The sequence below is a fragment of the Cariama cristata genome, unplaced genomic scaffold (assembly GCF_000690535.1).
Source record: "Cariama cristata isolate BGI_N322 unplaced genomic scaffold, ASM69053v1 scaffold15030, whole genome shotgun sequence".
Lineage (NCBI taxonomy): Eukaryota > Metazoa > Chordata > Aves > Cariamiformes > Cariamidae > Cariama > Cariama cristata.
In genome coordinates this window covers 1-22,786 of record NW_009594168.1, presented here as the reverse complement: position 1 = coordinate 22,786, position 22,786 = coordinate 1, and the positions used below count along the sequence as shown (strand labels likewise).

General features: G+C 42.3%; 2 protein-coding genes across 2 annotated transcripts; one reads left to right on the top strand and one right to left on the bottom strand.

Moving 5' to 3' along the window:
* Positions 1 to 3,883: 3,883 nt before the first annotated feature.
* Positions 3,884 to 12,741, top strand: TRIM14 (tripartite motif containing 14; the record flags this gene model as incomplete). Its single annotated transcript, XM_009697033.1, has 5 exons — positions 3,884 to 3,979; positions 4,862 to 5,095; positions 6,190 to 6,352; positions 7,528 to 7,620; positions 12,037 to 12,741. Coding segments are annotated over 5 exons (1,122 nt in total), but the record flags the coding sequence as incomplete, so codon positions are not given.
* A 2,248-nt stretch (positions 12,742 to 14,989) lies between these two features.
* Positions 14,990 to 21,876, bottom strand: NANS (N-acetylneuraminic acid synthase; the record flags this gene model as incomplete). The annotated part of the gene is made up of 5 exons (XM_009697022.1): positions 14,990 to 15,383; positions 16,574 to 16,840; positions 17,899 to 18,053; positions 18,320 to 18,419; positions 21,639 to 21,876. Coding segments are annotated over 5 exons (970 nt in total), but the record flags the coding sequence as incomplete, so codon positions are not given.
* Positions 21,877 to 22,786: the final 910 nt, after the last annotated feature.

The following is a 22,786-nucleotide window of genomic DNA, read 5'->3' as shown; positions in this document are numbered from 1 at the left end:
GGGGGCAGCCGAGCCGTGCTGGGTGTTTGCCGCGGCGGGGACTTTTTCTTCGAGGCCAGCTCCAGCGGGGCGAGGGGACGGACCGGGGTACAACCAGGAGCCGGGCGAGGGGCACGGGGCGCGGAGCTGGACCGAGGATCCTCCTGATTTGGTTGCGTGTCTTGCCGGTTTTTGCCTCGTTTCTGGGACTTGTGCAGCTGGGGCTTCTTTTGCCGGGGTGAGATGGTGGCAGCTGTGAGTATTAGTGCAGCGGGCAGCAGTAGGCCAAGTATCTTCAGCCTTTGGCCTTGCTTTGCTTGTCTTATAAACAGCTTGTGGAGCTCGGGTTTTGTTGTCACATCAAATTTGTAGGCTGTACTGGCTAGCAGAACAAAGTTTCTGTACTTTGACCTTTGCAATTTCTATATGGATAGGGCTCAGCGTGCTGTCACTGCACAGGGATGTGGTTTGTGCATGAGAGGGAGAGAGTTATCCAGTCACACCCCAAGCGCGCACATAACAGGAGTGTAAGTGAAGGGACAGTGGGGAGGTGGCATTGACTGCCAGGTCACACACAGCAGGATTTCTCCTCAGACCTTGTGTGGGGCATCAGAGGAGCTTGATTGCCCTGGGTTAGGAAGTACCTACCAGGCTGGAAGTACCTTTGACAGAAACGTGGATGCCACAGGGAAAGGGGAAAGGCCATTTCTCTTTATCCCCTTCCCCTGTCACTGTGGCTTGCTAGACCACAGTGAGTCCCCATGCGCAGAGCCCGTTCTCTGACAACTCTTTGGGGATGGGGAGCAGGGGCTGTTGTGGGTTAAACCTGGTAGGCAGCTAAGCACCACATGGCTGGCTGCTCATTCCCGTTCTCTTGCCCAGTGGGACAGGGGAAGAGCAAAGGAAGACTAAAACCAAGAAAACTCATGGGTTGAGGTAAAAATAGTTTAATAAGCCAACCAGAGGTGGAAGAAGAGAGAAAGAGAACAAAGCAGATACAAAGGCACTCACTCATCACCTCTCACAGGTAGACCAGTGCCAATCCAGTTTCTGAGCAAAAGATGGCTACCTCACCTAAAACTCCTCCTCTCCGTTTTGTTGCAAAGCATGACATTATATGTCATGGAATATCTTTTTGGTTAGTTTGGGTCATCTGCCTGCTTGTGTCCCCTCCCAGCCTCTTGTGCACCCGCATATAAAACACAGCACCATACGAGCTGCTATGAGGAAGATTAACAACATCCCAGCCACAACCAGCACAGGGGTTCTTCCCTAAGCTTTCTTTATCCATCCCAGTTTAGCATCGAGCAGCCCCAGGAGGCTTTGCAAGCCTGCCCAATGCTTGCTGCTTGGGCTTTGTTTCACTCCAGAAAACCTGCCAGGAGGCTTGCTGAGGCCTGTATGCTGTGGTGCCTAAGCTTGGGGGGCTTAAAAAGTAGTAACAAAGAGGTTTGATGTTCAGGGTCTTTTTGCTCTTCTCCACAGTTTCAGAGAGCTCCTTCCCACTCCTTGTGTGGTATTTTGGAGCAGTGTTACTAGGAAGTTTCCTAGTTCCCACAGACTGTGAGCAGATGCATAGGTGGTGCTAAATTCCTCTGGCGTTTGATCGCACTTCATATTAGAGAGCAGTACAAGGGCAGAGGGCAGTACACTAGGCCGCAAGCAAACAGGAGCAAGGGGAAGGACCACTGAAGATGTTGGAGCAACTCGGAGCACTGTTGCTGCCTGCTGGTGTGTATTCACCCAAAGTACCCCTCTTGCAGCTGGGAACTCACTACAGTGTTTGCATTCCCTTTATGACACCGGGGCAATGTGTGGGTGCAGGTAGTGTACTGTGGCAACCTGATATGAGCCCGGGTAAAGTCCACAAGGTGACAAGTTGTACTGGTTCCCTGGGGGTCTGTTGGACACAGCGGTGCCCATGCTGTTGATAATGAGTAATTTGTCTCTGTGCCAAAACAGGAGGTGAGCAGGGTCAAAACCTGGGTCCCAATGTGACACTCTGTCCCTAGGAAGTCTCTGCCGACATCTGCTGGCTTAGGGCTGCGGAGATTTCAGACACAAACTATCAAAAGTAGTTGTAGCCTAGGAGGTGGTGTTTTAACCAGTGACGTTCTTTGCTGGAAGCAGTTATTCTGTGCAGCCCTTGTGATGCGACATCAACCAGGCAGCAGGCGAGGTTCTTCCTCCGTGCAAATCCTAGCTGTGGATGCTGAGAAGAGATGAGAACCATTGTGTGAGGTCCATCAGTTGGTTCATCCCTGGATCTAAGGTTGTATAAAATAATCTGGAAGGGCAGTCCCTGTGCTCCTGAATGCAGAACAAAAGATCAGCATGCTGTGCACTTGATGTGTCCTGTGAGCCTGACTGGAGCTAGGAGTCTCATCTCTCAGAAATCCTTCCTTTTACAGTGTTTTCATCAGAGTGAGTTGGGGCATCCAGCCAATCCCTAAAGGAATGTTTCTGGAGTTGGTTCCTCAGGGTGAATGACATAGGTTGCGTGCTAGTGTTGCAGACATGGTGTCTCCACTGCTAGGAAGCAGCTCTTTTGTTTACCTCTGTAAAGAATGTAATGCTTAACCGAAAATACTTGGGGTTGGCATAAGTATTTGCATATGATCGCTGTTGTGAGGGAGTGAGTGCCTAAGGTGATGTGTTTTACTAGCAGAGAAGGAAGACTGGGTTTTGCTCTGTGGTCTTTGTCAGTCATAGAGGAAGCGAGTGAGGTCTAGGCTGCAAAATAAATTGAGGAAGGCTGATACCTAGTAGAACTCCTGAACCTCCAAGTGGTGCAGAACCCTTCTCGTCCTTCAGGGACAAGACTAGAAAATTGTGGCTGGAATGGATGGCATAACATGAGTGTCTTGCTCTATACAAGAACATTTATCTGCTTGCATGGATGTGCCTGTGCTAAGGAACTTCCAGATGCGGAGTCTCTGGCTTTTGCTGGGAGCACATTTTCTTCTGACTCTGTTATAGTCAAATGAAAAATTGCCTGTGTTTTCAAAGGAGGCACACGTCAGGAATGCAAACTGTTGTGTTGCCTATGGAGCAACGCTTATGCTCAGTTTGTCAACCTGCAGAGTTTAAATGCCGTGCTGACCTGGGGCTGTTGCAGTAAGCTGGTACATGTGCGTGCATATGGTGTTGACTGGGTCTCAGCTGCAGAACAGGACACTGATAATAGCTACAGCTCTGGAGCTAGCTTATCTGGTATTTACTGAGAGGCTCTGTTATAACACTAATGCACTGAGAGCATGGGGCTGCATTGCCTGGATCTTTCATGGTACTAATGACAAAAATGCATCCCCAAGTGCACCAAGACTGTTCAACCTGCTGGACAGAGGACAGCCAATTTCAGAGGGCTGTGAACAAGAAACTGGGGGGCTAGACACAGCAGAACATCAGCTATGCTGTGCTGCTCAATGCATCTCAGGGAACACCACAAGTATCACAGATACTGAGATTACCAGCCAAGCTGATAATATTTGTTGTTGCGGGCATTCAGATTACAGCACCACTAGACAGTGCCTCCAACTGATCCTCTGAATAAAAGTACTTGGTTAGCTGCCCATCAGCTGTTGAATGCATGAGCATGTAGTCTTGAAATGCACAGTGCCACAGATTTAAAGATGAAAATGTTTTTTCACCACAGGTTTCCCTGTTCCTTATGAAGGTGGAATTTTTTAATTTGCACAGCTCTCCGAATCTTAGCAGTATAGCCACCAGCAGCAGGTGAAATGTTGAAATCCTCATGTTTCATCGCTACTGGCCTTAATAAGCCTCATAAACTGAGTGTTTCAGTGACATACTCCCATCCATGGAAAGCAACCTGGATACTGATTTCTGTTTTTTACAGATACTGTTATGAAACAGTGCTTTATTTTGTTTCATTGCTGTATAGGAACTCATGGCATTGTGTTTGAAGGATCTAGAAGACAGAAAAGAGCAAGAAGCTGGTAACAGAAGGAGCGTAGAACAGGCTGCTAATGATCTGAAGGTAAAGCATGGTTGCGTCTCCACTGGGTGGTCATTTTCCAAGGAGGGACATTTTGCTTTCTCTGTAGCTATTGAAAGACCCAGGCAGCTACTGCTTCTCAGAAAAGTGTATTGCCTGTATCCGTCACGATATATTACTATCAAAGGGAGAGAAGAGGTAAGGCCTGGCCCTCACTCCCTGATCAGCCAAACATCTCTGGAAGAACAATGTTGAAATTTTTGTGCAGAGGAATAGTCAATAGCCCCAGCCACATATGTTTTTCTGGCTTCACTGATGTATTGCACTGAACTGTATTATTGAGTAGTCTGACTTAAGAGTTAAGTAAAAACAAGAACAGCTCTGTTGATTCTGTCTTTAGAATGGGAGTGCGTGCTGAGCTCCGCTTCATTTGTAGAACAAGAAATGGCTTTTGCTCCAAGGACCATCTCTAAGCAGCTCTGTTACAGAAACGTCAATAAGAGCTGGAGGGAGCTCTGTAGAGGTTTGGGACATTGCCGTTTGATGTCACTTTGTTTTGGAGACCTTCTTTTCCTTGCAGCTCCCTGTCTGTAGCTTGCTTTAAAAGGGGGCAAAGTGTTGCTACTGAAAGACCAGGTCTGCTGCTTGTAGTAGTTAGTACCTGACCCTGTTACATTCCAGCTGAAAACAGCATTTTCTGCATAAGTAAGCATCTTGGAATCTGCCCTCAATCTTTTGCATTGAGGACATCAGCAGGTAAATCCTGGCTGCACTGCCTTAAGGGGTAAAACACCCATTTGTCAAGAAATGCAGAAAATTGGTAAAATTCAACCGAAATGTAACATTGAAAGCCTGGGAGAGAAATGTGTGAAATGTTTATGGTCTTTTGAATGTTGTGGAGACTCTTTTCTGCTTCATCTGTAGGCGCGTGCCATTATGAGCAAAAGGCAGCTGTCGGACGAAGTGACTAAGCTTCAGTTACTTCTTCGGGAAGAGGAGAGTCTGGCAAAAAACTTCATTGATGAAAGGACTCAGCAAGCCCTGGAAGCATATGGTCAGCAGTTGGAGTCCTGCCGAGAAAAGCTTGCAGCCCTGGAGACCTTCTCGTGTCAAATCAGGCAAATACAACAGCACAGTGATCCTATTCAGTTGTTGGAGGTGGTATTGTTATTGTGTGGTCTCTTTCTACCTCTTATCCTCATAGTCCCTGGTGAACTGCTCTAGTGGTCTCCTCTGTAGGTCCTTCTGTATGTAAGCATCATCTTTTTCACTGCTTTTTAATCTTCTTTTTGTTGGTATTTTGGTGAACTAGTTTGGTTCCTGATTTTGAGATGTTAGGTGTTCCTGCTATGGCATTGATTTCAGGTCTGTATGAAATTCATGTTAATTTTAAGCGTATATGGAACAGAGTTATACGTGTCTCTTAATCTTGAAGACAAACGCTGTATCAGGTTTTTCCTTATGCAGTGTAATATGAATGTCTGAGGGAAGGCAGTTCTCTTGGGAACCTTAGGAGGAAGGCTAAATTGTCTCATTTCTTTAATTGCAAGAATTCCTAATCACCATAAGCAAGAGCCATCATTTTACTGGAGGGGACAGTGTGGGGTGGTTTTGCCTACAGATACATGTCAGCTTCTCTTTCCTAATGATCTTCTTCATCTTCCTTGGGAAGGCTGTGTTGCCATGTGCTTATGCCCTGACACAACCCAAAGGATGCCATTCTTCATGGGAAGGCCTGTGGTGCATTTTTACATCCTTGCAACTTAGCAGACTCAAGAGTTCTCATTGTTGTGAGTGATACGGCCCTGGAATTCCCCTGTGAGTGCTAGCAATATAGCTCCACATGGGAAGCTGCTCTTCATGGATTTGGAGAGATTTTTTTGTTGCGGAGATTGGATTTTATTCTTTAGGTTGCTTTTAAAACTTAGCGGTTTAATTTTCCCATTGTTGGGATTTCCCACAAAGGGTCCTAACCAGGTTAAACTCATTCCCATCTTGGAGTGTCCTGTTTTAACCATGACTGCTGGATTCCCCATCTCTGGGGTAGCCCCTGGCTCCACTGACAGGAGGAGCTAATGGGCAGGCTAATGAGCGAATAGGCAGGCTGAACACAGCAAGGCTTGCCTGTTATGGCCGGTATGTTTACCTACTGATGGAGCTGTCCTTGCTCTGTGATGTGTGGGAGCTGGGAGGGAAGAGTTCGTTCATGTCACTGTCTCTACTAATTGGAGAATTTGGCTTTCTGCCCTCAGAAATACACAGAAATCGAGAAGGAAATGCAGGAGCCCAGGCGCCTCTTAGAACAGTGGCATCCACTACCTCTGTCATTTGAGCACGTACTTAACCATTATAAGAACTTCGTGGCAGTTCTTCAGTCCATTCTACAGAAACCACTAGAAGCTCGGCTTAAAGAAGGTACCTGAGAGAGTATTGTGAATTTTGCTTCCTCCTGCTCTTCTTCTAAATAAAGTGTGGTCTGTAAGTAAGAACAGGACTTTTTACCAAATCAGCTGAAGAAAACAGCAGCTTTTCAGGCACGGGCACTGTTCTCTGACAGCATTGGTGTAACGTTGCTATAGCAGTGATGATTTAGGAACATAAGAGGTTTCTCTTTCAACTCTGAAGATGGCCTTTTGTGCCTTAAAGTTTGTCTGATGCTTTTTTTCCAGCTCTGTCAGTTATCTCAATACAGCTTACTTCTTCTTAGAGTATGACACCTACACAACTTCCAGTAGCTTTCAGTCACTGTTGGATGGGTGTAAGTGCTCTGGCATCGAACACTGGGTACCTGTAAAATTTGAAAGATTTTTCTAGTTGATATATCTGGTGATCTTTCTGCCTCAGGCAGTCTGAAAAAAATTCTCTGTTTTTTTGTACTTTAAAGGTGACTTAGAGCTCCTTTTGTCTTTGAGCTGGTATTTCATCCTTAAGTGACCTTTGGCATGATTAAGGCAAGGAGTTTCCTAATAGGATGCAGAGACACAAAGCCAAATAACCATGGGAAAACCCTGCCACTTGTTGACTGAGCAGAGCAACACTGGCCGTCACATTTAGTAATCACTTTTCTGAGAGTTGCCACCAAGAACAGTATAGCAGGGTGCTGGGGAAAATGGTGAGACCAGATCTGAAAGGCTACTGCAGGATGTGTGGAGAATTGCTAGACAGTACCATGCAGGTGCTCTGTAGCTAGCATCTGCAATTGTCTTCAGCTGCCTGACTCTGTTCTCACCTGATAGAGAGGTGCTTTTTGAGGAATGGGAGTTCCTTGGGGTTGTGCTTGATTGTGTAGTTCCTTGGCAACACTGGGATCCAGCATCTCCATGCTATCCAAAGAGCATAAGATTGAAAGCATGCAGAGTAAGTAGCTCTTCCCCAGCTAAACTAACACAGTTTGTCCCATGAAGCTGGAAAATGGAGTGTGACAGTATAACCTTCCCCAGGACATGGTTGGAATTCACACCAAAGAGGCAAAACCCAAATACCCTGTCCAGCAAAATTGCCCATGCTGTTTTACTTTTAAAATCTTGACAGAACAGCCATGTTCTTCCACTGGCAGACTGCCTAAACTGTCCCTTTTCATCTCTGCCCAGATGTTTTCAGTAGCCTTAATGCCACTGCAAAGAAGCAGCCTGGAACGGTGTTGAAAACCATGTCTCCTGTTGATCGGTTGCTTTTCTTAAAACGTAAGTATGGTTGAACAAAAGTTAGAAGCACTCTGAACACTTAGGCTCAATCACTGAAACAGTCAATGAATGTGTGCTGCCACTGTCTTAAAGCAGTATCTTAAAAGGGTTCTGATGCCCACAGTGTTTGTCAGAAACAAGTGTTCAGTGCTGCCTGGAAGTCATTACCCTTTTCTTTACCTCAGGTTGGGAAAGAAATTTTACTTCCCGTCTGTGAAATCTGGATCCTTTGTTTTTCATTTTGAACTGCCAATGTGTGAATCAGCTAGTGGCTAATTTAGTTTTTGAAGACTTTTCTATTCTCCACATCATTGTGGTCTGCCTTTAATTATATGACCATCATGTAATATGTTAAAGGTCAATCAATCTACAGGTGATCCTTTCCTCTGATGTTGGTAGGAAAGGTGTACAGTGAATTGTTTCATCTCTCTGCTGGGAAGCTAATGGACATTTCCTGTGGCCTGCAGCAGATGAGGGCTGTACCTGTTTTTAATCTCAAAGCTGTAACAGCCCCTATTGCCATGGTACCTGGTGGCAAAGGCCTATTGTAAGAGGACGTCTGTTGTCCAGCCTGGATCCAGCCCAGTGGAGGCCGTGACTGTGGCCAAGTGGACACTTGACTTCTGGCTGTTATTCAGTAGGAGGTGCAAGGGACAGTACGGTGCTGGTAGAATGGGTTGAGTGGGTTACGTGGGTTACGTGCTGTCCCTGCATCTATAGGTTGGTATGCTCTGAGAGGGGTATTTTTCAGTGTTGTTACCTTGTCTTGTTTCTGTGCTCTCCTGAGTGAGCTTCTAAGTCTAAACACTGCAACTTTCTAATTCCAAACAGGATATCTCAACTGGAGATGAGCAAACAGGTGTTGCACTTGTAAATGCAGCAGGTGTTAAGAAATCAGGAACGCCAGGAGCAAAGTCTGTCTTCTTGGCTGTGGTGTCATGGGTCTTTTCCCACTTGGGTCATTTCTCTGCTGCAGGATCCAGTCTGAGTCAGTCGCTTTGTAGCTGGGACAGGTTAAGGCGCTCAGACAGCCGGTCCATGTCACTGAGTACTTGCTACTAAGAGAGCAGCAGCATTTGGTTGGTAGTGAACGAGGATCCTGAGCTTCATGAATACCTATCTGTATCTGCTTCAGGCTGCCTCTTGATGGATTCATGGAGAAAGCACTGTATTTGCTTCAAATGTGAGCTGTCACTTTAAGGGCTGAAAACACAATTACTCAACTCTGCTAAAGCTAAATAGGACAAACCACCTCATTAAGTAAGATGTGCAGCTGCTCATAGGCCAGTGAAATTGACAAACCTTGGTCATAAGTATTTGGACTTAAAACTCATGTAAAATTTTCATCCTTTAGGAAAAGTGGAAGAATTGCAGTCCTCCAGTAATCCAAACAAGTCTAGCTATTTTGCATTATTTTTCCAGTCAAATTCACATTTATGCTTCCAAACATTAGCACCTGAATGCAGTTTGGTCCTTGGGTTTTTGTCTTTTTTAAAGCAATGGAGTTATTTCCATTTGCTTGGATTTAGTAGTTCTGCATTTTATGAAAATCTAGGTTTTCAGGTAAATTTGACTGAGAGGCATCACTAATTTGCACAGCTCTTCAAGTGCTTACTGGAAAAAGCAGACACTGAAGCCAGGCCTTTTAAATCCTCCCTACTTTAAGTGTCTTGCTCTTGGTGTCATGTGTTCTGTACAAACTTGGCATCCCCATTTGTTTACCTGCTGGAAGTGATTTGGAACAAAGACCCATGGCAGTCAGTCATTCAGAAGATGAGTCCTGTAGCGTGCTGTTCTAACTGCATGAATAATTTCCGTTTCCTGTCTTTTGTCACCAACTATGTGCACAGATGTGACTTAGGAGCTATTCAGAGCACATGAATACCAATACTAGCTTTTCTGACTAAAGTGTAGCAGAGATTGCAACAATAAGATGTTGCATGTGTGAGATGTATCCCTGTAGTGGTACACTTTTGGAAGTTTTAACGCTCCTTACAGACATAATACCAAAATTAAAATCATAGGCTTTCTTTTTGTTTAGAAAATGGTGATGCTTCAGTTAATGCTCACTGCATGTACAGTGCTATTTGCTTCTCCATTTTATTGTAGTATACAGGTGCAGATTGCAGGAGCCAGAATATCAGCAGTGGGCTCTTCAGCACCATGACATGAGTTTCACATGTCAGCCACTCTCTCCACGTGTCTTTGCCTCAAATGAAGCACCTGCTTCATTTCTGGTACCCAGCCGTGCACAGTGATCCTACTCAGATGAAGATGACAATCTGTTAGTTAGGCTCTGTGTATAAAACAACCAATAATGGTGTGTCACTAGTTCCTGTATTTTAAACATAGCTGATGTTAGGGGCCACAGCAGGGCAAGGAGGTGTGGGGTCCAGCTGTATCTTACAGTCATAACACGTGTACTACTTTCTTTTCTGAAACCTTACAGACAAGTACAAAGCGTAAGTCTTTGTTGCAATTAACTGTGTGGTGAATGGACCCTCACTTAGTGCGAGATGTCTGTTCTCTCTTGTGAGCTTTGTGCTGGTGGTCTTTCACAGTGAATTGTAGGAGATCTTACTTAGCCTTCCCTGCTCGTGGCAGGAAATCTTGGGAGAGTAAGAGAGGTCCAACAGAGAATGGAGTGGAGTGGTTTGTGCATTGCTCTGATGGCAGAGGGGAGGATTCCAGCCTGAATGAGAACAGCTTCTGGGCTTTAGACTACGGAATATGCCAGCTAGCCCAGGTTAGACATATTTAATTTATGGGAGAGGGTTCTATGTGAGAACATAGGAGAGGAAATAGCAACAAAGTCAAATGAGTGACAAATTAATTCAGTTGCAAAGACAGATTTCTGTCATACAGGAACTTGCTGTATAATTACCTTTCATTTCTAAGTTCAACACTGAAGAGCAAGGAAAATACTGAAGTTCTTGTATCAATGGGTCTGTTGCCCCATTTTATGTTTATTTAGTACTATGCTGCCTGTAAAGCACAAAGGCTGTACTCTCTGAGATCACAGGTCCAAACATGTAGTTCAGATGTGCAACACTGCAGAGAAATCAAAGCAGTCAGGATTTGAAATTATTATGAACACTTATTTCCCTAACTTTCATTTTAAAAGGAATTTACTCGCTCTGAAAAGTAGTTTCAGGATATTAAATGTATGTGTCATCGGGCATTTAAAACATCTAAGGTTCAAAGTTTATCTAGACTAAGATTAAAATCATATTTAGTCAAAAAAACCAGCTATGAACCGAGTGAAATATGACAGCCAGTTTTCATTGCAAGTATAATGCTGTTCACTTCTCGTCTGGATGTATTGTTATATTTTGTTTTCTTCACTTGAAAGAAAAAATAGATGCGCTCATTATTTGGAGTAATTTTAAGATACAAGTTGAAGTTTACATCTTATCACCAGTACTCTAGGAAGTACTGTAATTCAGACAATGTATATCATTTTAGGTACCTAGCTCTGACACTTACCAGGCTTGACAGAAAGAGTGAAGGGGATTGTTTAAGGATGCTCGATGCTGTTTTCAAAGGGAGTATCCTGGTTATTTCTAGAACATGAAATGAGAAAACACATGCTAACACAGTAGATGATTGAGATAAGAGTATATTATGAAAACTTTTGTGAGACACACAGCAATTCAATATTGAAGTTGTAGGACAGTGTCTTCAGAGAAAAATCTTATCTTAAAAATCCTGTAGCTTTTTGATCTGTCCTGTGTGATTGTGTCATTTCAAACTTGTTTAAGATTTTTTTGTGTGATTTCCAGTCCTGTGACAGCTGCTTCATGGTAAAAATATTCTAATCTGCTGCTGGATAAGACAGTGATTTTTAGGGTGTAGTTTCAGACCATGATTTTTCTTTTCTAAATGTCAAGTTAGGTGAACTTCCGTAAATCCTCTGGGAGCTAGCAAGTTGTTCCTTTGCAATGTACACGATGCTGCTGCTCATAGCTGTGGTACCTCTATGAGAAAACAGACTTTTAGTGCATCTTCAAATAGGATTGTAGTGGAATGGGATCTCAGAACCCGAGTCCACTTCAGTGCTCTCTACAGCCCTTAGGCTGTTAGCCCACCAGAAGTCTCCCAACTATTCTCCATAAAGCAGCACCTCTTAGTGTTTGTTCCTTACCTAGGTGTATTCACCTTCTCATTTGTGAACCATGCATATACTGACTTACATATTTGTCTTTTACTGACCTGCTTGAAAGCCTATGCAACTTTAAAGCATCACTGCATATAAGTAGTGCAGTGCTTTCTATTAAAAATGTCGAGTTTTTCTCTGCAGAACTGCAGATTCCGAGATGCTGCCAGCTCTGGGCTCCTTTGCAGGTTTTTTATAATTTGGACTTCTTTCAAGAGTCATGATAAACGTAGTAAGTATGTTTGTGGTTTTGACCGCAGATGCAAGATCACCAACCTGGGAATACGACAGCCTTCACCCAAGGCTGAAATTGTCTGATGACCGTCTTGTAGTAAGCTGTAATTGGAGGAGGATATTTTACCCTTGTGGATCCCAGAGATTCGATAAATTATGGCAAGTGCTAAGCAGAGATGCATTCCTCTCTGGGAGCCATTACTGGGAAGTTGACCTGCTTCATGCTGGAGCAGGATGGTGGATTGGCGCAGCCTACCCTTCCATTGGCAGGAAAGGAGACTCTGAAACCTGTCGACTCGGCTGGAATAGAGCATCTTGGTGCCTTAAGAAGTTTGATGTTGAATACTGGGCATTTCACAAGGGGGAGAGAATCCCCATCCTGATAGAAGATGATCCTGATCGCATTGGCATTTTTCTGGATTATGAAGCAGGAATCCTTTCTTTCTACAATGTTACTGATGGCATGGCTCATTTGCACACCTTCCGCTGCAAGTTCACAGAACCAGTTTACCCAGCCTTGAGGCTCTGGGAAGGGTCCATTGGAATATGCAAACTCACATAAGGAACAAAGCAAAACAAAGGTTACAATTTCATGCTTTTTCTGTGAAAGCCACTGTAGCAATGAATGAACCTCTGTCATGTGAAAGTTTTAACTGTGATGCTTTTAGAAGGTAACAGTTAATTTCAAGAAAATTAACTGTATTTTTGAACTTATATGCAATTTTCAATGGAGGAATTTATAAATTATGTCAATGTACCACCTAAAGTGTCATATATAGTATTTTTTTGTACTTTTTTCAACTTGCAAAATAGAAAAGGTCTGGTTGAAAGGAGGATATTACAACTCAGATTTGAACCTGGATATTGCCATCTTTTTTAAGAATTCCCTCCCCTCGTCTGCTTGGAGAGGCTGCGATTGTGTATGGTAATAGGTTTAGTTTGGCTCAAGCTTCAAGTTCATATATTGCATATTGTTATAGTTGACGAGGTCAGATTTGAATAATAAATACACAAAGTGAATTAGCTCATACTTAAGTATCATCTCAGAAAAATTAAAGACTAGCACTGACTGTTGGAAAGGTCGTTTCAAGTAAAGCTGAAGTAGGAGCTTCTGTAGCCACACTTAATAGCCATTAGCTGGTTTTACATGTGACTGAGACTCTGAACTGGGCTTCTGGGTGGTTCTGTTCTTCCCACACAAACTACAAGCATTGCGTATGACGCTCAGTAGAACATGAAATGCCTGGGCGACCCACAGGTACAATAAAAACACTAGGTCTGTTGGGCACTTGTGCTTAAATTTAATTTTGTGTCCTATTTGCAAAGGCTTTTTATCCAGCTGCAGTTAAAGGTATGCTCACATAAAGCTCGGAGAGACAGCTTGCAAGTTTCTATATAGGGACAATTCATTTTTTTCCCCAATACATTAATAAGTCCTGGAAATCTCTGGAGCTTATGTTTACAGCAGCCTCTAGGACCAGCCCTGTTGGAGTGAAGAACCACTGCTACTTAGGTAATCTTATGGTGTTCAAATACTGAAGAACCTGGAATCATCACTGGTGCTGGCAAAGGCAATGTCTGACCATAGCCTGAAGCACAGGAACAATAGCTTGTTATATAAGCCAAGTTTATTTTTCAAAATTTAAATTAAAAAAAAATCTTTTAACAATTGAGTCATTTTTTAACATAAGGCAAGCATACTGCATCAGAGGTCACATATGGTCAAGCACATGATTCAATCAATCTCTGCTTCCCAGTTTAAAGATACGAATACAGAATTGCAGAAAGGTAAACATTTTGTAAGTAAACAGCTCACAAGTACAGAAGCACCACCACCAAATTCAAAATACTTGACCAACTCATGACCAAGAGGTAGCAAGTTCCACATCACCTTCAATAGTAAATGATTCCACCACAGAAAAATGCAAATGAATTACACCAAAGCAGTTCTGTTCTAAACAAGCTAATTGAGGGATGCCTGATTTGCAGCCTCTCATATGGCTCCTTCCTGGACAAAGAGAAGAGGAGCAGGCTGATAGGAGTGGGATTGCATTTCTTTCTTGAAAAGTGAGCAGCTGTGATGTAAGTGCAGAGCACACAAGACAAGCACTGACCATCATGCTTAAGCATAGTGATGGGATCTAGTCAAGCAGCCAGCCTCGGCTGTCTCAAACACTTAGTGCTGGGAGGGGGGGTGGAACCCAACCCAAGGTATTTGCTTGTTAATACAGGAGGGAGGCTGCTGAATCTTCACCAGCATTTGGCTTCCTACCTGAGAAGTTGCCACCAGGTACAAATAGAGGTATTGAAATGCACTGCAGAATTGATTTAAGATTCCAGACTTCACTCAGCTCACAATAGATGCTTCCGACATTTTTTGAAGCGTAGGTTAAGTTTATTTCCACTGATCCATCTCAGAACTACTTTTTTTACCCTTAATCTGTCTGGCTTGCCATCTTGTCTTTCAGTTCACAAAAAGTACAAGGCTGCTCTTTGTCTTGCCCCTTAAATGGGACCTTCCGACATATCCAATTTGCTTCCTTTCTTGGTACTGTCTCTTGAGAACCTAACTTTCTCAAGGAGCTCAGTTTCCCCAGAGTGCAGATTTCTGGAACTCACTGCTTTATCTTGAGACTTTTTATTGTAAGGCTTTCCTCTTGAGAAAAATCTGTCAGGTTGCATGTGTAGTTTTCTGTTCAGTGTATGTAAACTTTCACTTAACCTGTGTTCAACTAACATAGTGTTATCACAGAAGTGAGGAGAACAGCAGAAAAGAGAGGAACATCAAAAGATACAGGGTTAGAGCAATTCAAAGCATAGACAAAATTATTGTGATTTCCTGTATTCTTACCAGAAGAGGGAAGCTGGAAAGCAGCAGGCTGTGGTCTTAGATTTGGCAAAACTCCAAATTAATCTACGTTAAGTGGAATGGAAAAGCGAGGAGCATGGTATTTCTGAGACACAATGCTATATGGTTTCTAACAAAATTCCTCTTCATAATTTATATCTATTTGTTTCAGAAACTTCCTGCTAATGAGAACCTGAAAATTCTAACCTGCTTGGATCCTCGTAATTACACCCCTTTCTTCTAATCTACCATGCTGCTACAGTTAAATATGTTGTGCAGTACTATATCATGAAATACGGAATGGAGTGCTTTGGTTTAGCACTTCACTTTTTTGACGTGATTTTCCACTGCTTCTTCAGTGATGGTTTCATCTTCTTCAATATTTCTTTTAACCTTCTGGCCCACTAGATCGAAGATGGCTTCTGGGGGAAACCCCTTAGGCTCTCCCACCTTCACTGTCAGCATGTCAAGTGTCAGTACTGCACCTTCAGGAATTGTCACTTTCGCCACAACAGACTTTCCCAGCTACAGAGGAGGGAGGGGAAAAAAAGTTTAAGTTAAACACTAGTTCCTAGGCTTAGTATACCAAAAAAAGGCTAAAAAATATTCTGCAGTTACTTGGGAACAAGTTGTGTGGAACTGCCCTCCCCATTACTTTTTATTCCAAATGAACATTGAGTTTGCATGGAAACCTTCACTGCTACTAGGCTGCTGGGAACATCCAGATCCCTTCTGAAATTGGATAATGGCACTGGAATTTTTCAGAATCAGAACGGAGGGAATCTGATTTAAGTATTCTAGCTTAGTGTAAAAGCAGCTCGTATACAGTCAGAGAGACCTATTACTCATATTACTATTACTCAGTACTTTGTACATGGGCACTGGTGAGATTGCACTTCAAATACTGTTTTCAGTTTTGGGCCCCTTACTACAAGAAAGACATTGAGGTGTTGGAAAGTGTCCAAAGAAGAGCAACAAAGCTGGTGAAGGGTCTAGAGAACAAGTCCTATGAGGTGCAGCTAAGGGAACTGAGGTTGCTTAGCCTAGAGAAAAGGAGACTGATGGCAGACCTTATTGCTCTCTACAGCTACCTGAAAGGAGGTTGTAGCGAGGTGGGGGTTAGTCTCTTCTCCCAAGTAACAAGCACTAGTACCAGAGGAAATGGCCTCAAGTTGCACCAGGGGACGTTCAGATTGGATATTAGGAAAAATTTCTTCACCAAAAGGGTTATCAAACTGGAACAGGCTGTGCAAGGGAGTGGCTGAGTCATCACCCCTGGAGGTATTTAACAGATGTGTAGACATTGTGCTTAGGGACATGGTTTAGTAGCAGGCTTGGCAGTGTTAGGTTAACAGCTGGACTTGATCTTAAGGGTCTTTTCCAGCCTAAATGATTCTATGATTCTACTCAACTTAGTTAACCACTGCATGATATACATACCATTATACTCAAAATTGCCAACATTATGCTTTGGCAAAAATAGTTAAAGACTGCCAAAAATAGCAATTTATAGAAAGTTACAGGTCTACGACAACATTACAGTGGGCTAAGCATAAAATCTGTGCATGCTGCTACTTAGCAGCAGAAATTTTTTGAGTGCAGAGGCAGAAACACTGCTGCAATAAACAATTAGCAAGCTATTTTTCCGAATACAGTGTTGTTAGCAATAGGTCTGAAAGAGTTTCAGCTACACATAAGTCAAAAGCAAAAGTTACCTTTTCATTGCAAGCCATTTCACAGGGCAAGAGTTGTTTGACTGGAGAACCCATTGCTTTTTCCACAGTACGGATGGCTTTCACTAACTCTGCCAGTTCATTTGGCTCCAGAGACGCTTGGTGGTCACTTCCTTTCCATGTTTTGTCGAGAGTCACATGGCGTTCCACTACTTTAGCACCCATAGCAACAGCTGCCACTGAAATGGCTATGCCAGTTTCGTGCCCCGAATAGCCAATGGGGATATCAGGAAAAGCTGACTGATACGCCTTGAATCATGACAGAGTTGGTCTGAATTACCAAGGTAGTAATTTCAAAGACAAAGCAAATTTAACAATGATAACCGCAACACAAACTCTGGACAATTACTGTGCCACAAAACAAGCAGTTGGTTATGCTGAGAATTGATTTTTTTTTTGCATTCAAGAAGTCACACTGCATTACTGTCATGTTCTAAGAATTTCACTAGGATTATCAACACTGACAAGGAAAAGGAGGTATATTCTATTCTACAACTTCTCTTATGATTTTCCTTTTAATTCAGTTGTACTTTTCAAGGTCTTCAAAGCCTACAGCACTCTAAGTTACAGTAATAGAGTAAGTGCTCTATTTTCATCCAAGAACCCAGTGGACTGGTTAAACTTAACCTGTATCCAAAGCAGATTTCTTCAACCTCATATTTAAAATCGGAAGCAATCCTTTCAGCCATACATAGGGGACAGTCACCCAATCCTAAAGACAATTAAATATAGCCATGTCCCATTCTACTAAAAATAACATACTACGTGTTCATAAAGATAGGCAAGGGCTTGAATACTGGCCAATTTGGGAAAATCTTCTTGCATCATTATCAGGCATATGCAAGTAATATTTTCAGTGAAGGAGACTATACAAGGGCCTAATCCATTTTCTTCATTGCTCTGAAATTCACATGAAGCATTTTTAGCTAAAGTTTCTGGTCTAGCACCCTATTTAGAATTATGTTCTCAATTCCATGCACCTTCTTAATGGTAACAGTCTACATAATTTTTCTTTGCACTACAAAGCACAGGGTTAACCTGTTAACTATATGTCATATTTTCGTCTGTTTAATTCTGCATGCTCCAGTAATATCCTTTACCATATTCCTCAAAGCCTAGTTCTGCTAAAAGAGGATCCAATGGATATTTTTACTTCAATGCTTGCATGAATTAGAGGAACATGATACACCTTCTAACTTCTCAGAAGCATATTCCAGCATGCTTGACATCTGGAAATATATCTCAATAAAAGTGCATAGCCCTTCTCTGGTACCTTACCCATGGCATACTCTGGGTTATTCACTCACCGATATAACACGGAGGTTGACATCCTCTGGCTGAAGTGGGTATGCACTGGTGCATTGCAGGAAGCAGAAGTTTGGATTGATGGGCTTCACAATCTGATAAACCTGATGCATTGTGTTCATCGACTGCATCCCGCTGGAAATCACCATTGGGCGACCTAGCCATTAGAACACACGTACATGTTTTGTCCTAGGTCTGTAAGAAAGCTACACAAGATTAAATTAAATTCTTGAAGTAAATGAATTCAGTTAAACTAGAAAAGGAAGCTGGGTGAAACTTTTTTTTTCTCTCAAGTCTGAGGGTAATTTTCTTCTAAAGGTACTTTAGATTTTTTTCCAAAAAATCAATTGGAGGAAAGATCTAATAACTGATCTACTCAGACACAGTGACATTTACCAAGATAGCTCAAAAGAAAATGCTTACCTTTCTTTGCAGTCTTTTCCAAATATGGAAAATTATTTGTATCTCCTGATCCTACTTTGAAAAATGGAACATCCAGTTCATGTAGAAATTCCACAGCCATCTACAAGGAAAAGAAATCACTGCATTTTAACATACCACTTCAGCTGGATCAGAGATGAAGAACTACCATGCTGGGAAATAAACAACCCTTCAAAACAGCAAAACAAAAGCTTAATAGGTCATACAGATATACATATATCTGTATTTCCCCAAAATACACCGCTCCTGAAATAAAATTTACTATTCTGAGGATATTAATTTCTGACTTCGCTCCAGATGAAGTAGTATTGAGGTGCCTGCCTTTATACTTCTACAAAAACAGATTTTCCACAGGTTTTTGACTGGGATCCCTGTCTCAAGGCAGTCTCTTCGGTCTCCCAGCCCCAGCTGGTCAAGGCAGCTGTAGGTATAGCTGCTTAGTACAGGTGAGCTCCACTGCTCCTCTAACTTCAAGATGACCTTGTGGGCCACAGCATTCTTGCTTTTTTTTGGGCACTAGCACAGACAGCAATTACCTGCAGATGGTAGCTTCCCTGTTGAAAAAGAAATGTCCTGCAGGCACACAGGCAGTCTTCCTGCCACATACTTCCTGCGGGTCAGAAATATTAAACCACAAACAAAGTGTTTAAAACTACAGGTAGTTTTCCTGAATAGATCTGGTACTCTGAAAAACTCTATCAGTATATTGAATAAGCACCTGAAAAAAGTAAGTGCCCAAAAAAGGAAATCCAAAAGGGATTTGCGTCCAGGAGATATACTAGAAAATAAATATAAAATATGCCAAAGAAAAGACTATAAAATAGTTTATTCAAATGTTAATTATACTCTGCCTTCTTCTAAAAATGTGTGTGCTATATTGAAGACAATTCAGAATTATTAGAGGCTCCATGAAAAAAATCAGTATTTCATCAGTAAATGGCCTTTTAAAAATCAGTACTTTTAAGGAAGAAAATCCCAAACCTATCGCAGGCAAGAGATACTGAAATCCTCCATTCACATCTGGGGGAAAGAATGAAATAGTTACCTAACTTTGTCCCCCTTCAACCACCCACAAGCAATTTTAGCTTCTTGAGCTCATTCTTTGTTGTAGTCAAATTTACTTAGTGCCAGAGAAAGAGTGCCAAGAGAATCGAATAGTCTTCAGTTTAATTTTTCTATCATTATTATGATGCAGATTCAATTTCTTGTACCTAGGATGCATCACATCTCTTTCATATAGTTTATGCACTAAGATGCATTGTGCATGAAGACAATGAATACACTATATTAAAAAGCCACAAATCTAATCTGAGGAGATTGCACAAAGTTAAATATGACAGGTAGACCTCATTCTAAGGCTGTTCTTCATTAGATAAATATATCTTCAAAATTGGCAGCTTTTCTGTAAGAGATTCAAGGAACAGGAAGTAATCCGAAATAACAGGGACAACATTAAAGGGAGTGGTTCAATGGGATCCTGTTTTGTCTCCAGTACACACTGGAATGGAGTAGATAAATGAGTTACTCATAGCCTTTATATGTACTTCACACATCACATCATTGATTTCCTCATATAGTTAAACACACAGTGTAACCTCTTCGACATAACTGCAGTTCCAAAGATTATGTTCGATTTACAGAAGTTAATGTATTCTCAAGGACTTGTTAGGTCAATTTATGGAATGTTTGCCCTAAGTTCTAAACCCATGTCTTTCAGAAATGCCATCAGAAATCTTAGGAGCTGTGTAATGTAATTACCATTAAAAAAGAAGGCACAACCATGTACCAGTACTGTTAATTAGCTGATGAGGCCACACACAAAGGAGCAAGAGCATCTTGAGAAAAAGAGGGACCCCAGAGGTGGAAACTGATCTAAGCTGTTGCATATGAAAGGTGTTCTGTGTTCCACTATAGCCTTTAGAAGCTGGAGGTTTTAACATCAAAGGAGGAGTGTGATTTTTTTTCTCCCCAAAGGCGTAAGGGTCTTTAAGATCCCAGATACAGAAGTCCAAGACTACTGGATTTAAATACTCTTTTCTTAAAGGACAAGCTGTTGCTCAGCATGTCTCCTAGACATGAAGATAACAATAAAAGAAACATCACAGCACCCTCTTTTCACAGATCTGAGTCCATGGCATCAGGCTACCACAATATGTGCAAAACCCCTTTTTGTCTGTCAGACATCTGAAGCAATTTTTTGTGGTATTTGGTGCTCGTACCATCTTGGCAGGGGCACAGCAATTCAAGGATTTAGGTCAATAAGACAGTAAGTTGATAGAAGCAGTGAGAATGGCCAGAGGACTAGAAAAGACAGCATAAAAAGGTTGAAGGAATCGAAATTGCTTAGTCCAGAGAATACAAAACAGAAAAGAGATGTGATAATGCTGTTCAAATACACAGAGAGGAGAGTCAGGAAAACTATGAACTTTTATGTCAGATGAGGCAGGACAAAAAATTATGAGAAAGGAGATTAAGTTGGAATTCTCTCTGATGGTAGAGAGTGAGGCACTAAAGGCCATAAAGAAAAGTAAAACAATCTGTAATCTCTGATCTATATTGAAGTTTAACCATTACCTGATCTTTCCAGTTTATACATTTCAATTGTATATTGCATTTGTTAATACTGTAACTAACATCATTTTGAGGTAGGAAACATGCAAGAGTTAAAAAGTATACATCTCTTAAGGGGGAACAGCAGCAGATGAGCTTCATGGAGTTTACAGGCTGGTGACTGACTGTTCAAGAGCCCACTGACAAAAATCAGTAAATGCTTCAGGAGTAACAGGGCAAGGTGTAGATCCTCTCCATCAGATTAGTAAAAGAAAAAGTAATTGAAGCATTTCTGCTGCTTAGAAACATGAACTGCACGCTACTAAACAGCAGAAAGGAAAAAAAACAGGGAAATAACAGGGATTAACTTGAGAAAGGAATCTGGTTTAAGTACAGAGGGAAGGCTGAAATGCTTGGAGACAATATACCAGATAACACCAGATAGTGGTCAGGCTGCAGTCTTGATCTAAACTCTCAAAGCCTTGATTGTTTATGGAGTCCAACTGAGGCCTTGTCTCAAATATGATTTACTGTGCACAAATACCTCAGCACACATGGCAGGTCTTCCAAAATGTTCAGCCATCTAGTCAGCCCTTGTAGAGACACAAACGAACTGGCAGAAGTACAATTACTCTAGCTTCCTCATTTAGAAATTCAACGTCCACACATATTTAGTGTTCTTTTCATGTAAGAATTATCGTGCCTAAATAATAACCAGTAAGTACAACTCATTCCAGTATGGCTTACATACCTCATCCATGCCAGAAGCTGTGAAGAAAATGCCAATCTCCTCTGCATACTTCTTTAGCTCTCTATATTGGTCGTGACTAAACTCCAAGTGGCGCTTGTGCTCCCCATAGGTCTTTCCCCAGGAGTGTTTAGAAGTATAGGGCCTTTCTAAGGCTTTCTTGTTGAATTTGTACTCTAGTTCGCTCTTCTGGAACTTAGCACAGTCTGCTCCGCAGTCCTGCAAAACAAGCTGGTGCACACTAAGCGGAAGTTTAAGTGAAACTGCACTCATCCTAAGGACCGTGCAGCCAATGTGCTCATGTGCAGTAGAATTTTCACGTTATCATCATAGCAATCACAGAACGGTACAAACACAGAGTGACAGAGGACCCGCACACACATAAGCCCTTTTATTTCAAAATGCCTGTATACTTAGTAGAGCAGCAGTCTAGAAAGAAATCACACAAAAACTACAAAACTGAACTGCCTCTTGCTATGCATGCCGCTTACTTGAAGAGTTGATTTCTGTGTTGTTTTTCCAAGCTCAACTGTCACATGATAATTTTACATGAAAAGAAGTGACATTATTCTGTAGAACAAGGAGTACGAATCTGAAATTTGTTTGAAGTGACACAAACGGTGAGGTTAAATTCTCACCACACTACAGTCACAGGTCTGAACACATTATGCCCTGACTTCTCCTTCAGTGACGATATACAGTTTTCTAACATAGGTTTATCTAATGTGTATAACACCAAATTTTAAAACAGCTTGGCTGTCTTACTGGATGACACAATTACTACCTCAAACCAACCTAATGCAAACAAGTCGAACTGAAGGTTCATCAGAGACACTTCAGCAGTTACGTGATTCTTCCCAAATTCACAGGGAACGTGAATGGCTCATGACACAACTGAAGGACTGCCGTAACCCCCGGCAGACGATATAATCTGTTTGTCCGTGTGTGCGAGCAGTAAACGAGGCAGACGCCTCCCGACAGCATCGCGATGCGATCGCAGGCTGTGAGGTACAGAAAGGCGCCGGCAAAGTGAGCACCCGCTTTGTCGGCCCTCCCGACGACTGCCTCCTTGCAGCTACTTATTTTAAAAATTCCTCCTGTAAATCACCCCACTGCTCCCACGCGGTGCCACCGACCGCAGACGATGCTCG